The sequence below is a fragment of the Hypanus sabinus genome, chromosome 10, assembly GCF_030144855.1.
Source record: "Hypanus sabinus isolate sHypSab1 chromosome 10, sHypSab1.hap1, whole genome shotgun sequence".
Lineage (NCBI taxonomy): Eukaryota > Metazoa > Chordata > Chondrichthyes > Myliobatiformes > Dasyatidae > Hypanus > Hypanus sabinus.
In genome coordinates this window covers 19,477,246-19,501,441 of record NC_082715.1, presented here as the reverse complement: position 1 = coordinate 19,501,441, position 24,196 = coordinate 19,477,246, and the positions used below count along the sequence as shown (strand labels likewise).

Sequence of the window (24,196 nt, the reverse complement as noted above, 5' to 3'; positions counted from 1 at the left end):
CTGAAGATGTAAACTATTTAGTGCATTTGACTGATTATAAATTACCACTTAATTATTTGATGGATTTATTTTAAGTTTGATAGACACTTGTGCTTTCTATACCCAAGTTTACAGAATGATACAGCAATCGATCTTAATAAAAGAATTCATCTCACACATCAAAGGATATTGTGCAGAACACTTTACATTACAAAAGATTGTCATTTAATAAAATAAGTTAACCATAGAAAAATAAAAATGAATAATGAATTAAGTTTAACAATAAAACCTTTATGTATTATATTTCCATTTTGCAGTATTATCGATACTGCAAAAGGTTTTCATAAAATGTTTGTTTTGTTGACAAAAACATAAAGGATTTTTCTTATGAATTAGCCTAATATGACCAATCTGATATTTCATTTCATTTCTTGACATCAGGAATAAATGAGTTTACAAATACAGCTGTTATTCTTCCTGATGCTGCATGAATCCCAGTGTTATGAAGACATCTGAACAACCTAAGCCATTACATTGTATTTAGCTGAAATTGGTTATTACAGTGGAACCTATTTAATTGTCACTTTGCTTCTCTGCTAAAGTTACGTGCAATCCTGAAATCAGAGCAGTACCATTTGGCTACATATTCCTCTTTATTTTGACTGTGGGTGTGAAATTCCTTCCAGTTTTCTGTCTGAATTGCACATTCTTGGCACTATTCTTGCAACTTATTAGATTTGGTGATACAGTAGTATATGCATGATGCATGCACACCAGAATTAACATAAAAACATACACAAAAGCTGGAAGCAAGGTTGGGTAACTCAAATTCTCACCAGCTCTGCCAGAATATAATCTTTCCATTTTGCAGCATCTCTTAGGCTTTTTACTTTTTTATTGTTAAGTACAGCATTCAGTTGTACTCTAAATATTGAATTGTCAGCCTTGACTCATTGGTAATGCTGCTGCATATAAAATGGAAGCTGCCAGTTTGCAAAGTTTTGATCACATAGTTCAGACTGACGATTCAGTGCAGTACACACATTGCTGGATTGTCAGGTGAGATTTTACACTGATTTATCTGGTCTGTGGTATAAAGTAATACACATTATTTTAAAAGAGCAGAGGGGTTTCCTGAAAACGCTATCTGATAGTTAAACATCAGTCATATTTCTAAAATTGATTATCCATACGCTTATCTCACTGATATTTGTGAGATGCTTTGTTTCCATACATTGCAACTGTATCTGCAGCTTATTAATATCCCTTTAGCTATTCAGTGCTGGGTATGATTTCAATATGTGTCATTCAGTATAAAGTACATGCATAGAGCATTTGTGCTCATAAATTAAACAATTCAGGCCAGTTTTCAGCATTTCAGATTTTTCTGTTCCAAGTTATTGAAAAAGCTGTATTTCTTAAAATTAAGATATTTACCATTATTTGCATGTTTGAATTATATTATTTGGATATTGAAGAATTGACAGTAAACAGATGAGTAGCAATGATAAAACATAGTTATGCAGTAGTATCAAACTACTTAATCTATTTTTTTGTGATACAACGCAGAATAAGCCCTTCCAGTCCTTCGAACTGCACTACCCAGCAACCCCCAATTTAACCCTAGCCTTATCGAGGGGCAATTTATCATGAGCAATTAGTCTACCAACCGATATGTCTTTGGACGTGGGAGGAAACCTATGAGGTCACAGGATGAACATCCTTACAGGCAGCGGTGAGAATTGAACCTAGATCGCTGGTACTGTAAAGCAGTGTGAAAACCACTATGTTACTATGCTGCTGCAATAGGGAAGGAAACACTCTGGAATTAGAGGTGGAAAAACCTCGTACAGTACACCTGTAACAACGTAGCCAAAACAATCCAGACAAATAGGCTAACTCATTATTGTTAGAGGCATAACTGTACTGATAAGAAATTTAATTTGCTTTCAATCATGTCCAGGAATAGAGTGCCGCGGTGGAGTAGCAGTTAGCGCAACACTATTACAGCTTAGGATGTCAGAGTTCGGAGTTCAATTCCAGTGCCATCTGTAAGGAATTTGTATGTCCTCCCCCTGAATGTGTGGGTTTCCTCCCATATTCCAAAGATTGCTAGGTTAATTGGTCATTGTAAGTTCTCCTGCTATTAGGGTTAATAGGTGAGTTGCTGGGCGGTGCGGCACGTTGGGTCAACAGGGCATGTTCTACGCTATATCTCTAACTAAAATAGAAATAAACTAAAGGAGGTTGTTGACTGGTTCTCTGCTGGACCCATCTCCTGACTTGGAGGTTTGAGTTTCATGATCTCAGCAGCTCAGACATGCTGGTGGTTCATTAAGGGGGAGCAAAATAAACATTGATTCAAATTGATATTGGTAATACTAACTGGAAGAGTCAGCTGCAAAAATCTGACAGGGAAAGAACAATGCTTGAATTAGTTTTTCTTTTCTCCAGAAAGAATGCTTATATTACAGCAAAACTCATTAGACATTATCTCCATTTTTTTACCAAGGCAATTGAGACTCATTTGATCAGAAAATCCAATGGAGGATTTAAATATATAGCTGAATGGAAAGGTGGCTTACTCGAGCACAAGATGGGACATCTGACTTGTTTTGCTGGAGGGATGTTTGCACTGGGAGCTGACAGCGCACCTGATGATAAAAGCGGTCATCACATGGAACTAGCTGCTGAGATTGCACGTACATGTCATGAATCCTACGACCGCACAGGTGAGGTTCATGTGATGTATGGGTTAATTGACTTTTACATTTAGAACAATAATTTTCTCTTCCTAAGGGTGTTAATTCTTTGCTGGGTGCCATCCCTTGAGCATCCTTTTGATTATTGGCAACATATTAAAATGACCTTTAATTAAGTATAAAACACTTAAGTGGAAGTTAACATCACATTTGCATCTGATCTTATCATCACATGTGAATGGCCTTGTTACATTGCTGAAAGAATCTTCATAATGTAGAAATACAAGAGCACAGAAACAGCCTAGTCAGCCAAAGGTTCTTGTCTTGTTAAAGAGCAGGAACCCTGACCATTTTCTCCTTCAGAGTATGGAATCAATTAACAGCAAACACTATTTCTCTACTTCTTTGTATTTCCCAAGAAACTTGCTCATAATAAGTAAGTTCTGATGGTAGATAGCAAAAATAATGGGGTGTTGCAGTTTATTGCGTCCTGTTGTGTTTCTTTTAAGGATATAATTTCTAGGCTTGTGAAAGAATTACAATGCAGATGCCGAATTTAGCTGATACAGGGCGATATTTTGATCAAGATTCAAGATTGTTTATTGCCATTCTTCAGTACACAAGCAGAAAAAACATGATTGTTACTCTTGAACCAATGCAGTATATAAAAAAAATCACATACCATAAGCATTAGGAACAATAAAAGTTAAAACTATATCCATGAAAAATACTTCAGATGCTGGAATACCAGAGTAACACACACAAAATGCTGGAGGAACTCAGCAGGTCAGGCAGGCATCATCTATGGAAATGAATAAACAGTTGACACTTTGGGCCAAGCCCCTTCTCCATGACCTATGAGATACCCCGTTAAATATAAATACATAAGATTAGCTTATATACATAGACTGATTGTATGTGCATAAAACGATGCTAGGCACAGGAGTGTCTGGATATAAAGTCATGACAGAAAATGATTTAGTAGTCATGCAAGGCACCATAGGGATAAGTGCCATTGCCTTAGATCTGTCTGGTTTCAAGAAGTAAACAAGAGTGGAACATCTCTCATGTGAAATCCAATAAAATAACCTACTATGTAGTTAAAGCTAATTGCTATTTGCCGATGGGTCCAATTGTATTAGTGATGTCTTTACTGTAAACTCGAGTGATACATTATCATTGCCTCTCCACAACCCCTGCCAACCTCTTCACAGTCTGGTAGTTTGGCCATCACGCCCACCGCCTCTGCCAACCTCTTCACAGTCTGGTAGTTTGGCTATCAGGCCCGAATAAACCAGTTTTCTCCAGTTAAGCATTAATGAAATCATAATATTTGGTGTTTTGCCACAAATTCCTTCTGTTTGAAAACTGCAAGTGAAAAGTCACAACCACAGAATATCTAAAATGTTTAACTTACAATTTACACATCTGTAGGGGTGGGATAGGGAGTGGGTGGAAAATTCAGGAGCCCCACCTCCTTGCCACTATCTCCCAGAAAGAGAACAAAAAATAGGGTCAGGTTAGTCTGATGAATTCCACTGCAGGCTGGCTGCCAACATGCTGCTGTTTATTAGTTAACTTGATGGCACCATGCAAACAATATTAACTATGCTGATCAATATCAACATGCCTTAACAAGGAACTCAAAATTGTGAGAGGCTAGCAACACCAAGTTAGTTTGCACTACTTAAATTCTATGTGCACCTTTCAAAATGGTGTGCAATGTGGTTAGATTAAGTGGCAGATTTTGGTGAATATGACCTTATTGGAGAAAGGTATCAATTACATGTCCTTAGAGTCATAGCAAAGAAACAGATCCTTCAGCCATTTAAACTGCCTACTCCCATCGACCTGCACCGGGACCATAGCTTTCCATACACCTACCATCTATATATCTAATCATCTTAAATGTTGAAATCGAGCCTGCATGCACCACTTCTTCAGGCATCTCATTCCACACTTCCATGACCCTAAAAATGAAAAGGTTTCCCCTCATGTTCCCCTTAAACTTTTCATCTTTCACACTTAATCCATGACCACTTAACTGTAGTCCCACCCAACCTTAGAGGAAAAAGCCTGTTTCTCTACACAGACAAATTTTGTAAACCTTAAGTATAAGGTTTGAGGCCAGGACCAAGCTCTTCAGTATCTGCCTCACCACTCCAGGTAGATTTTAGCAATTTTAAAGAATGGTAGGAAGTAGTAAACATAAGCAAGTTCATTGCTAGAGTCAGTAGAAATGGATTCGCTCGTGAGCTTAGTGTTCCAAAATAGGTGCACAATGAAGCATGCATTAGTGCCCTCACACCATATCAAGCACCATTTTGGAATTGAAACTATCACCACAGCACACAAAATACATATTCTTTAAATCTGAATTTTTTTATTCACTTCCTGAATTGATTTCAGAACCAGAATCAGATTTATAATCACCAGCATGTGACGTGAAATGTTAACTTAGCTGTTCAATGCATTACATAATCTAACAGAGGGAGATCAAAAATAATAATAAATAAAACATAATAATAAATGAACAAGTAAATCAGTTATATTGAATAGATTTGAAAGAATGTGCAAAAACAGAAAAACTGTATATTAAAAAAAGTGAGGTAGTGTCCAAAGCTTCAATCTTCATTTAGGAATCAGATGACAGATGGGAAGAAGCTGTTCCTGAACTACTGAGTGTGTACCTTCAGACTTCTTTATCTCCTACCTGATTGTAACAGTCAGAAAAGGGCATACCCTGAGGTCCCTAATAATGGACGCTGCCTTTCTCTGGCACAGCTCCCTGAAGATGTCCTGGGTACCTTGTAGGATAGTGCCCAAGATGGAGCTGACTAGATTTACAACTTCTGCAGCTTCTTTCAGTCCTGTGCAGTAGCCCCTCCATACCAGACAGTGATGCAGCCTTTGAAATAAACTGACAAACAGACAGACATACTTTATTGATCCCAAGGGAAATTCGGTTTTGTTACAGCCGCACCAACCAAGAATAGTGAAGAAATATAGCAATATAAAACCATAAATAATTAAATAATAAAAGTTAATCATGCCAAATGGAAATAAGTCCAGGACCAGCCTATTGGCTCAGGGTGTCTGACACTCCTAGGGAAGAGTTGTAAAGTTTGATGGCCACAGGTAGGAATGACTTCCTGTGACGCTCAGTGTTACATCTCGGTGGAATGAGTTTTTGGCTGAATGTACTCCTGTGCCTAACCAGTACATTATGGAGTGGATGGGAGTCATTGTCCAAGATGGCATGCAACTTGGACAGCACCCTCTTTTCAGACACCACCGTCAGAGAGTCCAGTTCCACCCCCACAACATCATTGGCCTTATGAATGAGTTTGTTGATTCTGTATTTTAAGATTTTGGTTAGATGTAATAAAATAATAGATTCATTCTTATAAATGAATATTTTCTTATGTCTATTCATTTTTCACATCAGTTGTGAATTATGGTACTTGTGAATGGGGTGGTGGTTAGCTTTACGGCACCAGCCATAAGATCGGGGTTTAATTCCTGCCACTCTCTATAAGGAGTTTGTACATTCTCCCAGTGGCTATGTGAGTTCTATTCAGATGTTCTGGTTTCCTCCCATATACCAAAGATGTACAGTTACGGTAGGAGAGTTATATGCTAAATTGGTGCAACACTTGCAGGCTACCCAGCACAATCCTCGCTGATTTGTTTTAACACAAACGGCACATTTCACTGTATGATTCAATGTACATGTGACAAATAAAGCTAATCTTTAAAAAGAAACTCTTTCTGAGAGTACTATCTATGAAGATTACTCGTGTTCAGCTTGATAGTACAAACATTGCGGAGCAAGTTAGTTTGATAAGTATTCACATGTTGTTAAACTGCTATGCCTATTCTTGATTTCCAGCCACAAAATTAGGCCCTGAGGCCTTTAGGTTTGATGGAGGCGTTGAAGCTATTGCAACAAGACAAAATGAAAAATATTACATTCTGCGCCCTGAAGTGATTGAAACACACATGTACATGTGGAGACTAACCCATGACCCTAAATACAGGGAGTGGGGTTGGGAAGCTGTTCAGGTATGTGTGTTTTGACCTACATTAGTTGAATAAAACATGTAGGCCTTTTGTTTTAATTATATATGTCAAGTTTTCATGATTTTAATTCATAGCACAATAGAGGCTGGGGATGGATAAGTCTTGGGCTGGACGTCTTGCTCATTTAATAAAGGTGAAGCTTCTTCCATAGCCTCTCTTTTCCATGTGTAGTGATCGCCACAGGACCGCTGTTTGTCTTGCCATGCAGGTGGTCACTCGTATATGGCCTCTCCTACACTGTGCCAATAACAAAGCCTTCACATGGTGTCCCTGTTCTTACTCAGTTTGCTATGTCATGGCACAACCAAGGGGTCCAGTGGTATAACTGGGTGGGCAGGCTGGGCTCATCAGCGTTGGCTGGCAGCCAGCCTGGAAGGGCAACTCCAATTCCAAACCCGGGTAGATAAGACTCATTAGCCTTGTCAGGTATTCCGTCTAGAAGGAAAACTCCGATACTCAACCTACAGCCTTGTGGTCGACATAGTTGTTGCAGCTCGCTGTGCCGTTATAGAATGTTGCCTGGCCTAAAGGATGGAATCGGTCCACGTGCAGGGTCTTTTGTGTTTCACAGATTAGCAATTTTAACATTCCAATGTAATGTCCTCCACATTGGACATCTATTCGGTCTGATTTCCCCAGCAGATTCACATTTCATATCTGTTTCTTAACCATGTACTGTACCCAGTCTATGGTGTGATTCAGTAAGTTTTCCATTTAGTGTATGTAGATGGCCCTATCAGAGAGGGGCAACACTTGACATCCTCTTAGGAAATTAGGCTGGACAAGTTGATGTGTCTGTGAGAGGAGAACTTTAGGATCAGCGACCATAGATCTATTAGTTTCAATATAGTTATGTAACCAGATAAGACTAAATTGTTAAATCGGAAATGCTAATTTCAATGGGATAAGACAGGAGTTTCCAATAATTGATCAGGAGAGCTGTCTGACATATAAAAATTCTCTTGGCAAGTGGGAGGTTTTGAAAAGTGACATACAAACTGTTCAGGGATATTAAGGATCTAGTCAGCAAAAAGGTGGCATATTGCAAGCACAGACAGTTGGGATCAAGTGAGTCCCTTGAGTGTAAGAGATGAATGAGTACGCTTAAGAAGAAAATTAGAAAGGCAAAAAGGGACCATACATTGTCCCAGACAAATAAAAAAAAGGAAAATCTAGAAGATTCTATAATTAAGATCAACAGTAGCAATGAAGAATAGGTCCCCTTAAGGATTAATATGGTGGATCTATGTGTGGAACCACTAGAAATACGCAAGGAATTAAATGAATAGATTTCAGCTGTATTTGCGGGCAAGGAGGACATAGATGCCAGTGAGTCGGTGAGGAGGGAACATTGATACCCTACAGCATATCAAAGTAACAAAGAAGGAGGTGCTGGAGGTCAAGGAATACATGGGTAAATTCCCAAGGTCTGAACAGGTATAGTTAAACAGAGCTTAAGGCTCCAATTCTTGTAACCTCACTCAGATAGATAGGTGATGATGAAAATGTAGGGCATGTTTGTCTTCTTGGCAGAGATACTGAGTGTAAAAGATGGGACAGTTACAGTTGTATAAAATGTTGGTTGAGTCACACTTGGAGAATTGTATGCAGTTCTCGTCACTATACTATAGGAAGCATGTGATTAAGCTAAAGATATACATGATCTTACCATGATTTGAGGTTAAAAAGAGAGATTGCTGAAACGAAGGAGGCTGAAAGGTGATGATAGAGGTACATAAAATTATGAGAGGCGTAGGTAGGGTAGATGGCCAATGACTGTTTCACATGGTAGGGGTGTTCAAAATTAGAGGGCATAGACAAGATGAGAGGATGGTCATTTAAAAGAGATCAGAGAAATGACTGGTATAGATATTAAGCTCCTTGAGGAGGTGATAGAAGAAAGAGCAGTAACAGCATTTAGGGTAGGTGTCTAAATGAGCAGTATTTGGAGGGATATGAAATTAATGTAGGCATAGGATTAAGTAGTTATAAATGCGTCAGAGCCAGTGACCCTACAAACTACTTTGTGGGGGGGGGGGTCTGTCTGGTTTCTTCAGGTATTCTTCATTGAATGATTTTTATTCTCCATTATGTCACTCTGCATTCTTAGTAGAAACTTAAATCTGTAATCACCCCTTATGGTAATGGAAATGTTGGTAAACTCACAGACTTGCACACTAAGCGATTTTTGGACCTCATTTCATTTTGTATGACCAGGGAAGCAGAGAGAAAGGAAGAATATATACAACATTTTTCTGGATTCTCTACAGATTTCAAGGGATTAGCTTGCTCGCTGAACAGAGAATTGTTAGCAACGATATGCATAAATGAATGTTTTTTGAAGATACGAGTACGAGGTCAGGAGAGAAAAATTTTATGCCATCATTTATTAATTTAAAAGTACACAAGGATTTTTCCCCTCCAGGCCACTACCGTATTTTACAAAAAGAAACTTTCTGATTAAATTCCCTGAGGATTGGCATGGCTATACAGGAATTATTAGAAATAGAAGCAGTACGTGTGGATGCGCTTCTCTGCTCCATCATTCAATGAAATCTTTACCTGAGTGTCACTTGCCTGCACTAACTCCATGTTCCATATTTCCTTTAATATCTGAAAATCTTGAACATGTGCCGGTTAGCACTCCCATTTTGATTCCAGTCAGTCAGCTTGAGTCCCTGAATTTGTGCTTAAATGTCTTCATTACTGCTTAACCATTTGTTTAATGATACAAAAATGTCAAGTAGTAGCCAAAGGTTATTGAACACAAAGGCAGATTTTCTCAATAAAGTTATTAACCTAATTGACATGTCACTTGCTGTTATATTTATGAGGAAGTCTTAGGAACAGTTGAAAGTGGTATGGCATTACATTTAAAATGAATAATTTAGCTTCTGGAAGTACATTTTGAGAAGTAACAAAGACACTAGTTTATGTACATGTACTTTAATAATAATTTCGTGACATGACCCCTGATTTACCTAGGTGTTTTCTCAGAGAGTTGAAAATCATGTTTTTTAAAATCTTTGCAGTTACTAAATGGAGATGCATTGTATTAACACCAGAGCTGCATTGGGTCATTGAGCCTGCTCCACCATTTCATCATGGCTGATCCAATTTTCCTCTCAGCTCCATTCTCCTGCCTTCTCCCCATATCCCTTCATGCCCTGACCAATCACAAACCTATCAACCTCTCCCTTAAATATACACAAAGACTTGGCCTCCACAGCTGCCTGTGGCAAAGAATTTCATAGATTCCCCACTCTCTGGCTGAAGAAATTCCTTCATCTCCATTCCAAAAGGACACCCCTCTAGTCTTAGATGCTCCCAGCCTAGGAAGCATCCTCTCCACATCCATTCTATCAAGGCATTTCATCATTTGATAGGTTTCAATGAGGTCACCCTCATTCATCTGAATTCCAGTGAATACAGGCCTAGAGTCATCAAATACTCTTTATATGACAAGCCATTCAATCCTGGAATAATTTTCATGAACCTCCTTTGAACCTTCACCAGATTCATCACATCCATCCTAAGATAAGGGGCCTAAAACTACTCACAATACTCTATGTAAGGCCTCACCTGTGCTTTATAAAGGCTCAACATTACATCCTTCCTTTTATATTCTAGTCCTCAAAATGTATGCTAACATTACATTTGCTTTCCTCACCATAGACTCAACCTGCAAATTAACTTTCAGGAAATCCTATACCAGGACTCTCAAGCCCCTTTGCATCTCTTTTTGTATTTTCTCTTCATTTAGAAAAAAATCAACCCTTTCATTTCTCCTACCAAAGTGCATGACTATACACTACCCAACACTGTATTCTATCTGTCATTTCTTTGGCCATTCCTCTAATTAATCAGACTTGATACCCTTCAATCTCAGCTAGTCAAGATAAAGGGTCTATATTTTGCAATACATTTATAAATCTCCGGGTCCTGACAGGATATTCCCTAGGACGTTGAGGGAAGTTGGTGTAGAAATAGCAGGCGTTCTGACAGAAATATTTCAGATGTCATTAGAAACGGGGATGGTGCCGGGGGATTGGCATATTGCTCATGTGGTTCCATTGTTTAAAAAAAGTTCTAAAGAGTAAACCTAGCAATTATAGGCCTGTCAGTTTGGTGTCAGTGGTGGGTAAATTAATGGAAAGAATTCTTAGAGATGGTATATATAATTATCTGGATAGACAGGGTCTGATTAGGTATAGTCAGCATGGATTTGTGTGTGGAAGGTCATGTTTGACAAATCTTATTGGATTTTTTGAAGAGGTTACAAGGGAAGTTGATAAGGGTAAAGCAATGGATGTTGTCTATATGGACTTCAGTAAGGCCTTTGACAAGGTTCCGTACGGAAGGATAGTTAGGAAGGTTCAATCATTAGGTATTAATATTGAAGTAGTAAAATGGATTCAACAGTGGCTAGATGGGAGATGCCAGAGAGTAGTGGTGGATAACTGTTTGTCAGGTTGGAGGCCGGTGACTAGTGGTGTGCCTCAGGGATCTGTACTGGGTCCAATGTTGTTTGTTATATATATTAATGATCTGGATGATGGGGTGGTAAATTGTATTAGTAAATATGCAGATGATACTAAGGTAGGTAGGTGGTGTTGTGGATAATGAAGTAGGTTTTCAAAGCTTGCAGAGAGATTTAGGCCAGTAAGAAGAATGGGCTGAACAATGGCAGATGGAGTTTAATGCTAATAAGTGTGAGGTGCTACATTTTGGTAGGAATAATCCAAATAGGACATACATGGTAAATGGTAGGGCATAGAAGAATGCAGTAGAACGGAGTGATCTAGAAATAATGGTGCATAGTTCCCTGAAGGTGGAAACTCATGTGGATAGGGAGGTGAAGAAAGCGTTTGGTATGCTGCCCTTTATAAATCAGAGCATTGAGTATAGGAGTTGGGATGTAATGTTAAAATTGTACAAGGCATTGGTAAGGCCGAATTTGGAGTATTGTGTACAGTTCTGGTCACCTAATTATAGGAAAGATATCAACAAAATAGAGAGAGTACAGAGAAGATTTACTAGAATGTTACCTGGGTTTCAGCACCTAGTTACAGGGAAAGGCTGAACATGTTAGGTCTTTATTCTTTGGAGCATAGAAGGTTGAGGGGGGATTTGATAGAGGTATTTAAAATTATGAGGGGGATAGATCGAGTTGACGTGGATAGGCTTTTTCCATTGAGAGTAGGGGAGATTCAAACAAGAGGACATGAGTTGAGAGTTAGGGGGCAAAAGTTTAAGGGTAACTCAAGGGGGAATTTCTTTACTCAGAGAGTGGTAGCTGTGTGGTATGAGCTTCCAGTAGAAGTGGTAGGGGCAGGTTTGGTATTGTCATTTAAGGTAAAATTGGATAGGTATATGGACAGGAAAGGAATGGAGGGCCAAGAAGAGTGTAAGCGTTGGCATGGACTAGAAGGGCTGGGATGGCCTGTTTCCATGCTGTAATTGTTATATGGTTATATATGGTTAATTAACTATTTTTCAGTTTTATGTTACGAGGGAGACAATCAACTCAATCATCTATTTGCAAAGCATGAACGTGTAAAATTTTAGTGAACAGCATTACAATAATGCTATTTTCCTCCATAATTCTAGATTCACACATTAGATTTGTCACTTTATTAGTCAAAGTTTTATAAGTGTTTACAGAACAAATAGTGTACAAACCAAAAAGTCTCTGGCAGTGTTTATAATCCTTAGAAACCTTGCCCTACAATTCTTCTTGTAATTACAACATATCCTACAAGTCCTTCATTTTATATTTAAACTTTTCTTTAAATATAGTATCTACAATATTTTTCATTCTGTATAATCATATTGCAAAGAACGGTTCCATTTTAAACTGCAAGGTTTTTTTTTGTTTAAACAATATATTTGAGTGATAAATATGAATGTTTGCTGCAAGGTGTCAGCATGCTAATGTTCAGAAGAACCATAAATCTTTTGGGTAGTTTTGCTGTTAATTTGACAATGATTTCTTTTGTCAAAATATATATCAATTATGTTGCCTTATTCCCAAATAGGCTCTTGAAAAGAATTGCAGAGTAGCTGCTGGATATTCTGGAATTAGAGATGTTTATTCCAGTCAACCAAGTCATGATGATGTGCAACAGAGTTTCTTTCTGGCAGAAACCTTAAAGTAAGTAATAAGGAAAAAACTGATTAGTTTTGTGACTTCAAATATCTGTGAGTAATATTGCAGTGCTGACAACTAGAAAGATGTGAGAGTATACAATTTTTATCTAGAAAAAGCATATTAAGCTGAGAGGCAGTTTTCAATTCTGAATGAATGTCTGAAGGACATTTTAAGTGCACTGTGAGAAGATAGAGTGAAATTTTGATGTAACATGCAATTTATTATCACTAATATGTCATCTGATTATTCTTACCTAATCCTCTGGAGCAAGTTATCTTTTGTTTATGATAATCATTCCAACCAGTCATAGAAAACCATTGCACAGAAACAGACCCTTTGGCCCATCTAGTCCATGCCAAACCATTTAAACTGCCTAGTCCCATCAACTTGCACCTGGATCATAGCCCTCCATACCCCTACCATCCATGTAGCTACCCAACTTCTCTTAATTGTTGAAATGAAAATCACATCCACCACTTGTGCTGGCAGCTCATTCCACCCTCTGAATGAAGCTTCTTCTTCTCATGTGCCCCTTAAACATTTCACCTTTCACCCTTAGCCCATGACCTTTACTTGAGGTCTCACCCAACCACAGTGTAAAAAGCCTGATTTACCCTCTCTACACCCCTCATAACTTTGTATACCTCTATCAAATTTCCCTTCAATCTTTCCTTATAACTCCAGTCCTGACTGTAAATTTTCTCTGTACTTTTTCAATCATATTTTCATCTTTTCTGTAGGTAGGTGATCAAAACTGCAAACAATACTTGTAAATCTGGCCTCGGCAACATCTTATCCAACTTAAACTCCTGGACTGAATATTGTGATCTACAAAGGCCAGTGTACCAAAAGCTTTCTTTACATGTTGAATTAACTACATTTGCTTATGTGCATTCTAGATTTTCCCCCACATAAACAAATTTGCTAAAATGTTTAGATAGCCAGTTACTTGTCTTTGTTTTCGTTATAAGGACATGAACAGATTGGGTATAAGTAATTTCACTTTCTGGAGAAGTTTGGTAGTTTCAGATTACTTACATCCTAACTGACTACATTTCTGCTTTTGTTAGCCTGTAACAGCATGCATTAGAAACATAGAAAACATATAGCACAATACAGGCCTTTCGGCCCACGAAGCTGTGCCAAACATGTCCCTACCTTAGGCTTTATCCATAGCCCTCTATTTTTCTAAGCTCCATGTAGCCATACAGGAGTCTCTTAAAAGACCCTGTTGTTTCCGCCTCCACCGCCACTGCCGGCAGCCCATTCCACGCACTCACCACTCTCTGCATAAAAAAAACTTACCCCTGACATTTCCTCTGTACCTACTTCCAAGCACCTTAAAACTATGTCCTCTCGTGCTAGCCATTTCAGCCCTGGGGAATAGTTTCTATCAATTGTGTGTCAATCTATGTATGGCATCTTTCTCATTATGAAATATGGATAGAAGGAAATATAGCTTTCGTGTATTTTTGCAACTTAGTAAATAGGGTACTCATTAATGTCAACAAGGAATCTTTACAGTTTGAATAAGGGAAAACAATGGGATTTATTTTCCAAGGTTTTACTGAAAACCACTAACAAGATTTTATTCACAGTAATGCAACGCACACTATAATACATTCAAGACATCAATATTTTCATTCACAATACTAAATATTTCAATACATTTATTTAAGAAATGTCAAAGTCCCCAAATTGCTTCCCCCATTCCATCAATGAGACCTTTGAGAGGCGATTACAGAAGCCTCAGTACACTGCTCAGTACACATTCCTGAAACTTGGAATGTTCCATTGGCCATCCTTCAGTTGCAGGTACCTCCTTGCATCAGGAAACCAAATAAATTTAGACAGACCAAAGTGCATTATTTCATTGAGCTGTTGATGTTCCAGCAACAGTATTCCAATGAACAGCCCCTACACATAAGAATACTGTGTTAAGCAGATCCTCAGGATGAACTTCGATAAAGACCACTGAAATTCACCATCCACTCTCACAGTGATCTCTAAACCTCCAGCAACATTACGAGAAGGCTTTGTTTCAAGCTCAACGTACAACACCTCATCCTTGTTTTGAGCTCACTGAAGCTTTCCAGATTTCTCTACTGAACTCCCTTTACTTCCTATCCATATAAGAATATTCTTTACCTTCCAGTGCATAACCTGGCCTACTGGATATGTCCCCATAGAATAGGACCGGATAAGCCACACAACCATAGTAGTTTAATCTGATTCTACCTGACACATGCTTTCACCCTAGCGGAAAAACATTCCTTTATTCCATCCATCATTCTCCCCTATCTTTACTACTAGCTAGACTGGAAAATTAGATTGCACACATTCCAGGGAGCGCTGGCTAACTAGATACACAATTGGCTTGATGGTAGAAAGTTGTTTCTTAGACTGGAGGACTATGTCTAATGGTGTCTCAGGGTCTGGTACTGGGCCCGTTATTGTTTGTCAATATCAATGATTTGGAAAAAAATGTAAAAGGCATAGTAAGTTTTCAGGTGGCACTAAAATAGGAAGTATAGTGGACAAAGGAGATATTTATCAAAAATTACAAGGAGATCAGACCTTGATCAGTTGAGTAAGTGGGCTGAGAAATGGCAAAATGTGCAGATGGTTGAAATCCAAGCAACACACAAAATGCTGGAGGAACTTAGCAGGCCAGGCAGCATCTATGGAAAAAAGCACAGTCGGCATTTCAAGCCAAGACCCTTCAGGAGGACTGGAATAAAAAAGATGAGTCAGAGTTAGAAAGTGGCGGGGGGAGGGAGAAACACAAAATGATAGGTGAAATTGGGAGTGGGGGTGAAGTAAAGAAATCAAGTAAAGTTGATTGTTGAAAGAGATACAGGCCTGGAGAAAGAGAAATCTAATAAGAGTGGACAGAAGGCCATGGAAGAAAGAAAAGGGGAGGAACACCTGAGGGAGGTGATGGGTAGGCAACGAGAAAGGTGAGAGAGGGAAAAGGGGATGGGAAATGGGGGGGGGGGGGGAGGGCATTACTGGAAGTCAGAGAAATCAATGTTCATGCCACCAGGTTGAAGGCTACCATGACGGAATAAAGTGCTGCTCCTCCAACCTGAGTGTGGCCTCATCGTGACATATCAGAATGGGAAGTGGAATTAAAATGTGTGTCCTCCACCATCAGGGCTGTCCTCAACCACATCTCCTCCATTTCACACATGACTGCCTTCACCCCATCCTCCCACCACCCCACCAAGGTTAGGGTTCCTTGTCCTCACCTACCACCCCACCAGCCTCCATGTCTAGCACCTACTTCTCTGTAACTTACGCCATCTCTTACACCAACAAGCACATCTTTCCCTCTCCTCCACTTTCTGCAGGGATCACTCCCTATGCAACTCCCTTGTCCATTCATCCCTCCCCACTGATCTCCCTCCTGGCACTTATCCTTGCAAGAGAAACAAATGCTCTCTCTCCCTCCCTCCATCTTGTTTTACGGCGGTTGGCACCCAGCTTAATGGTGCATTACCACCACCTTCTGCTCCGGAGTGTGTGATAGACTCACATTCTAAATCCCTTCACTAAATGCTTACTCCTGCCTTACATCTCCTTCCTCACTACCATTCAGGGCCCCAAACATTCCTTCCAGGTGAGGCAGCACTTCACTTGTTGGGGACATCTATTGTATCCCGTACTCCCAGTTGTAGCCTCTTGTATATTGGTGAGACCCAACGTAGATTGGGAGACCGCTTCGCTGAACACCTAAGCTCCATCCACCAGAGACAGCAGGATTTCCCAGTGGCTACCGATTTTAATTTTAAGGGCATTCACCCTCTATGTGCCTTCGTGATATTATATACCTCTGTAAAATCACATCTCAGTCTCCTATGTCCAAAGAAACAAAGTCCTAACCTGTGAAACATTTCCTTATAACTCAGTCCCTCAAATTCTGGAATTGTCCTTGTAAATTTTTCTGCACTCCTGTATAACCTTCCAATACTTACATGGGAAAGGATCCTTGTTATAACAGTGAATGAAGTCACTAACAGGTCAGAGTGAGAATGGAATGAAGAATTAATGTAGCAGATAATCAGAAACTCATTATGTTTAAAATTGATGATGAAAATGAGGGAAAGTTAGCAATCAAACGTGTTTCAACCTTTAGAGAATGAGGCTATGGAAAGGAATAAAGAATCCATATTTCAGACCAGGACCCTTCCTTAAGAGCAAGTAAACAAGGAATACTGCGGTAGTGCCTGAGAATGGATGGTGATGGGTTATAATTAAACTGTTTGATGAATGAAAAAATTGAGAAATATTGGAACTGAAAGATGCAAAATACTGTAATACTGAAAGCCTTAAATAAAAGAGAATGTTGGAGGTTAGTAATATCTGTGGAGAGATTTAGTCAAATTCTGATAGGATATATTGGGTAAATGTCAGGGACTTTAGGAGAGCTGATGTACGAAGAATCACTATTGGGTGTCTCCATGGGTTGGAGTTATATCAAGGAAACGTTCTTGTGGTTGTTGGGAGTCATTCATCTCAGTCTCAATCCACTGCTGCAAGTGCTCTGTGGATAGCGTTCAACTTTCTGATCAATGTCATTGTAAGGTCAAGAATGGGGAATATTCATTATGATATAATAGTTCTGCATGATGTTCAGCAGTGAGCTGACAAGCAATACACATCACTTATTGCCAAGCACAAGCTGTATCCAACAACAGAGAAACTTCCCATTGGTGTTCAGTGGAATTGTTGTTTTGAACCTCCCATCATCTTAGGTGTTACAGTATCTCCATCAAACCAATCTTATACTCTGAAGACAAATGTAGGCAAGATTTTAGGTATCTTCTAACAAGCAAGCTTACTCCTAACTTGCCAAAGCTGTGCACTATTTAGGGTGTGATAGAATATTTTTCACCTATCTAAATGATTGATCAGCTCCAACTTCCACTTCCAACATTTATTTCACCCAAGAATACATTATGGCTGCAATGTGTATCATCTATGGATGGTAGAATGCACTAAAACTCCATTAACAGATTCTTTCAAACCTCTGAACTTTATGGAAAGAAGGGAAACATCACACCCAGGAAAGTTATATTCAAGCTGCTCATTTTTCCTAACAAGCATATATTGTTGTTCTTTCATTCCTGAGTTGAAATCCTACAAATCCCTAACTGCATCCTCCTTATATCATCTCCAACTTAAGGAAGGCACTCCTCACCACCTGCCAAATTGCGTTTAGGACTGAAGTAATAAGTGCTGTCTTTCTGTATACTGTTAATCCAAAAAAAAAGCTCAGCATGTTTACACAGCTCCACGTATTTTTGTGATGAGTGCTTTAGCAAGATATTGATACATCAAAGTTTGTGGGAGAACTGGATATCTAGGTCAGCAATTTTCAGATGTCTACATTTTGGAAATCACTAGAAGTTGCTGTCTTATTCATGTATTAAAGATGATGAGGCCTGATATGAATGTAATACAGCAGACTCCATGTAAGCTCTATTCTTTATAGTGCCAGCCTAATTTTAGTTCAGTACTAATGTAGTTGCTATTTATGCATGACTGTTATAAGTTGCTGAACATTCCAAAAATGCATAAACAACATAGAACAGCATACAACAGTACAGGCCCTTCAGCTCATAATGTTGTGCCAACTCTTTAAACTTCTCTACGCTCAATCTAACTCTTCAGTCCCACATAGCCCTCCCTTTCTTTCATCCAGGTGTCCATCTCGTACACATCCCTAATCTATCTGTATCTACCATTAACCCTAGCAGCATGTTCCATACGCCCACCACTCTGTGTAAAAAAAAAACTGACACACCTTATACTTTCCTTCAAAAACCTTAATGTTATGCCCCCTTGTATTAGCTATTTCTGTCCTGGAAAAAAAGTCGCTGGATTTCCACTCTTATTTATGCCTCTTGTACAGCTCTATCAGATCACCTCTCATCCTCCTTTACTCCAAAGAGAAAAGCCCTAGCTCAGTCAGCTTATCCCCATGTCATGCTCTCTAATCCAGGAAGCATCCTAGCAAATCTCTCTGCACTCTCTCTAAAGCATCCACATCCTTAGTATAATGAAGCAGCTAGAACTACAAGGGTGGTCCAACCGGAGTTTTATAGAACTGCAACATTACTTTGTGGTTCCTCAACTCAATCCCTCAACTAATGAAGACCACCAACACGTTACAACTTTGAGGGATCTATGGACATGGACCTCAGATCCCTCAGTTCTTCCACACTATTAAGAACCCTGCCATTAACATTGTATTCTGTGTTCAAGTTCAACCTTCCAAAGTAAATCAGTTCACACTTTTCCTAAATTGAACCCAACCTCCCATGACTCAGCCCAACTCTGCACCCTATCATTATCCCTTTGTAACCCAAGACTACCGTAGAACACTACGGCACAGAAAACAGGCCATTCAGCCCTTCTAGTCTGTGCCAAAACTTTATTCCTCTAGTCCCAATGACCTGCACCCAGTCCATAACCCTCCAGCCCTCTCCCATCCATGTATGTATCCAATTTCTTCTTAAAACTTAAAAGTGAGCCCGCATTTACCTCATCAGATGGCAGCTTGTTCCACACTCCCACCATTCTGAGTGAAGAAGTTCCCCCTAAACCTTTCCCCTTTCACCCTAAAGCCATGTCCTCTCATATTTATCTCTCCTAGTCTAAGTGGAAAGAGCCTACTTGCATTTACTCTGTCTATACCCCTCATAATTTTGTAAACCTCTATCAAATCTACCCCCCCCCCCATTCTTCTGTGCTCCAAGGAATAAAGTCCTAACTTGTTCACTCTTTTCCTGTAACTCAACTCCTGAAAACCCAGCAACATCCTAGTAAATCTTCTCTGCACACTTTCAATCTTACTGATATCCTTCCTATAATTAGGTGACCAGAACTGCACACATTCCTCCAAATTTGGCCTCACTAATGTCTTATACAACCTCACCATAACATTCCAACTCCTATACTCAATACTTTGATTTATGAATGCCAGGATGCCAAAAGCCTTCTTTACGACCCTGTTTACCTGTGATGCCACATCCAGGGAATTATGTAAATTAACTCCCAGATCCCTTTGTTCCTTCGCAATCCTCAGTGCCCTACCATTTACTGTGTATGTCCTACCTTGATTTGTCCTTCCAAAATGCAACACCTCACACTTTTCTGCATTAAATTCCATCTGCCATTTTCTGGCCCATTTTTCCAGTTGGTCCAGATCCCTCTGCAAGCTTTGAAAGCCTTCCTTGCTGTTCACAACACCTCCAATCTTAGTGTCATTAGCAAACTTGCTGATCCAATTTACATTATCATCTAGATCATTGATATAGACAACAAACAGCAATGGTCCCAGCACAGATCCCTGAAGCAGACCACTAGTCACAGGCCTCCAGTCTGAGAAGCAATCATCCACTATCACTCTCTGTCTTCTCCCACACAGCCAATTTTGAATCCAGTTTACACCCTCTCCATTGATACTTAGTGTCTGAACCTTCTGAACTAACCTCCCATGTGGGCCTTTGTCACATGCCTTACTAAAGTCCATGTATACAACATCCACAGCATTTCTTTCATCTACTTTCTTGGTAACCTCCTCGAAAAACTCTACAAGATTCGTTAAACATAATCTACCATGCTCAAAGCCTTAATCAGCCCTTGGCTGTCCAAATACTTGTATATCGATCTCTCAGAACCTTCTAATAATTTACCTACTACTGATGTCAGGCTCACTGGCCTGTATTAACCTGGTTTACTTTTGGAGCCTTTTTTAAACAACAGAACAACATGAGCTACCCTCCAATCCTCCGGCACCGCAACTGTGGCTAAGGGCATTTTAAATATTTCTGCCAGGGCCCCTGCAATTTCTACACTAGTCTCTCTCAAGGTCTGAGGAAATTACTTTTTACATTATCCACACCACTAACCTTTGTGTCATCTGCAGGCTTATTAACTCACCCTTCCACTTCTTCATCCAATCATTTATAAAAATCATAAAGAGCAGGACTTCCAGAACAGATCTCTGTGGAATGATCTCTGGTCATCAACACCATTATTATTTACAATCAAGTGCCAAATTAGCTGCTTGGAAAGAGTGAAAGCAAAGTCCTGAAAACTATGGTTTTTCTTCCACTAGCACTAAATGATTTGTAAAGCGCATCAACATCAGCCAAGAAATTATGCACATCAGTCGATATGAATTTAAAACTATGAAAAAAGCCCACAAATATGTGCTGAGATAATGACAAGTATAACAAGTTACTTAAGTTAATAGATTAATGGCAAAATCAGGGTCAATGTTACAATTCAAGATGACTTTGAATAGTGTGTGTTCCTTACAACTCCTGTCCATGAAACAGTATTGTTAATACTGTAGGTGTGGAGGAATACTGTAGGTGTGTCTGATATTAAAATAAACCATAGGTGCTGCAGATCAAAAATATTATATGTGTCTGTTTAGGATTTAACCAGTGTTGAGTACAATCATTGTATTCTCCTGTTATTCTAATCATCTATATTAACACAAATGCCTATTGCTTGCCTTCAGGTATCTTTATTTGATGTTCTCCGATGATGACCTCCTTTCACTGGACCACTGGGTGTTCAACTCTGAAGCTCATCCATTACCAATAATACGTAAAAGTGACTAAAAGCAGTAAATTAGTGCAAATAATTCTACCATTGAAACATTCATTATTTTAATCCAAATGTGCGTGCTGTAAAACAAAGCAAAATAAATTGTAATATGCAACATGCATGCTGCCATATAATGAATACAAGACTGCAGGAGACTGCAACAACTCTAACCTCCTCTGTGAGGAGATGTCTGCTTTGAGCTGCAATTTTTGCCATGTTGCAAAAAAGCCATAATTAATTTAATATCCAGAGATTTATTCATAAAGAGACATTTTCTTTTGCTTCAGTTTGTTCTTAAGCCACACATTTATAAAACTTAAAACCAGGAGACTTTCTTTATGGAATCATTTCTATTCCTGTTTAATTGACTTTTACAAATTGAGATCTGAATATAAATGCTAAATTTTATTTTTTCCTTATTTTGTAGAGTGCAGATAAAAATCAGTGTGCTGGATAAATCATGAATGTTTTTATTTCTGGTAATTTGTTTGAGATCTGAAGTGAGGGAAATCAAAAATCTTGTAGGAGGTGATATGATGAATAGCTGAAGTTTTAAATTCATGGTGTGGAGCGGACCCAAAGGATAAATATTGCACTTGACAGATCTTATAAAATATGGCAGATGTTCAATATGTGAATTGATTTCAGCTCTTCTGTATTTTATGATTTTTACACAATATCTATTTGTGTATTTCCGCAAACTTAAAAATTCCCTTTATATGAGCCTCTAATGTTGTAAATTGTTTGACTGTCTATTTCAAAAATAAAAATATTTTTATGTATGTTTTCTAAAGCAACAATTATAAAATGTATGGTGATAGATACATTATCTAAAGAATTGGTATTTTAATTAATGTACAGTTGTGGGCAGGGTGTTTAAAATGTTTACTTTCTTCTCACATTTAAATGTTCAGGTAAATGGTCACCAATGAAAATGTAGTTGGTAGACAGGGATTCAAGAACTTTACTCACCTTGAGCCTATCCAAAACTCAGTTAACATTCTCTGGTGGTTACTATTGCCACTGTGTGTGTGAGTGCGTGCTTGGGTGCGTGCGTGTGTGGCTTGGAAATGTTTGGTATCATTTTATACATATTCTATGATCATAATTCTCTTGACAGTTTGTACATTCCTTCCTGAACACCTTCGATAAAAAATAAATGAGAAAAGCTATTTTTGTTGCGAGCGTATATTGTGACAAGAGAATAATGCATTTCACATAGGTGATGTAAAGTTACAATAGATACGGGAGATAACCAAAAGCTTGGCCAAAATATGGTAATTAAGGAGAGTAATAAAAGATGGTGGGGTGGAGATACATCTCTACCAAATGAGGTGTAAGGTACTCTTTCCCTCCATTAGCCTGCAGTTCACCCTTGGACAAGGTGTAGCAGCTGCTTAACCCTACCGATCAGGGAAGCAACTGGTAGATGGTCATATGAGCAGCTGGTGCATATCACAAGTCCTGGTTAATCGACCACTGATGCCAGCAGACAATCTCTGAAGAGTATTGATAATAGCTGGGGTCAGCCACCTTGTAAAAAGTCACTGCCCTGAAGAAGGTAATGGCAAACCACTTCTGTAGAAATATTTGCCAAGAACAATCATGGTCATGGAAAGGCCACATCATGCAACGCAGCTAATAATGAACAATTGAATAAAAAGTGGTTACTAATGTACTTAGCTACTGAAATAACATGGCTGACAATCAATGAAGGAAAACCAGAGATAACCAAATGCTGGTGATAAAATTTGAAACAGAATAGGAGTAGCAATTGTGGAGAAGGTAATAAAAATACTCAGAGATCAGTGCATGGAGTGGATTGAGCACAATGGTCTAAGGGAGTTGTTGGTCCTGAATTTCTGAAGTATCCTCATTTTCCCTACTGAGAACATATCATGGTGGCTTTTTGAGTGCCAGCTTCTTTCTGACTGCTGAGGCCCCGCAAATCACAGGACTTCCCCAATCTTAAATAGAAACCTGACCCACAAATACTTTGACAACCTGCCAAATTTTGCCCCTGAAAATATTTTTTTAAATCTCTATTTAAATGTAAAGACTTAAATATACAATCATATTTAGAATGTTGCGGTTGGCACAATTCAAAAGTTCCCTGTGATTTCTCTCTCTCCTAACCAAACCTCCCCATTGACAGAATTGCAGATTTCTCAGTTTAATTAAAAACTATAGCCATCAAATATCAAAGCACATTTGGGAAATTATCCAGAAGATCTAGATTTACGTATGCCAATATTGAACTTCCTGTGGAATTGCTAATAGTTCTCAGGTCTTGCAGCTGTATAATTTTAATGGTTTATTTTGGATTTTAATAGTTAGTACATGGTCAGTGAAGATGAAAGAAGGGTGTGTCATATTGCAAACCAGCCCAATATTATCCTTTGTCTGTGTAAGTGCCTTTCAATGTCAGATGGCATTGGGCAGCAGCTTCAGAAGGGAAATTAGTAATGGGTGTTAAATGCCAACTTTGCACAAATGCCCATATTCTTTGATAATCATGAATTAATGATAGGAGAAAATAAAACTGTGAAAACAACTTTGATTCTTTAGCTGAATAACTACACAACTTTAGACCAAAGTGAAAAGCGTTTAAGTAATTTATAAAGAAAACTGATTAGGTTGTATTGAGTCCCTA

The 24,196-nt window shown here is 38.8% G+C and overlaps 1 protein-coding gene across 1 annotated transcript in view; it reads left to right on the top strand.

The window, feature by feature from the left end:
• Positions 1-22,719, top strand: part of man1a1 (mannosidase, alpha, class 1A, member 1) — a 436,576-nt gene extending 413,857 nt beyond the window's left edge. The window contains exons 9-12 of the mRNA XM_059981476.1: positions 2,492-2,711; positions 6,574-6,746; positions 12,803-12,918; positions 21,455-22,719. Coding sequence (XP_059837459.1) covers positions 2,492-2,711; positions 6,574-6,746; positions 12,803-12,918; positions 21,455-21,557 — 612 coding nt within the window. The 3' untranslated portion in view covers positions 21,558-22,719. The remainder of the gene's footprint in view (positions 1-2,491; positions 2,712-6,573; positions 6,747-12,802; positions 12,919-21,454) is intronic.
• Positions 22,720-24,196: the final 1,477 nt, after the last annotated feature.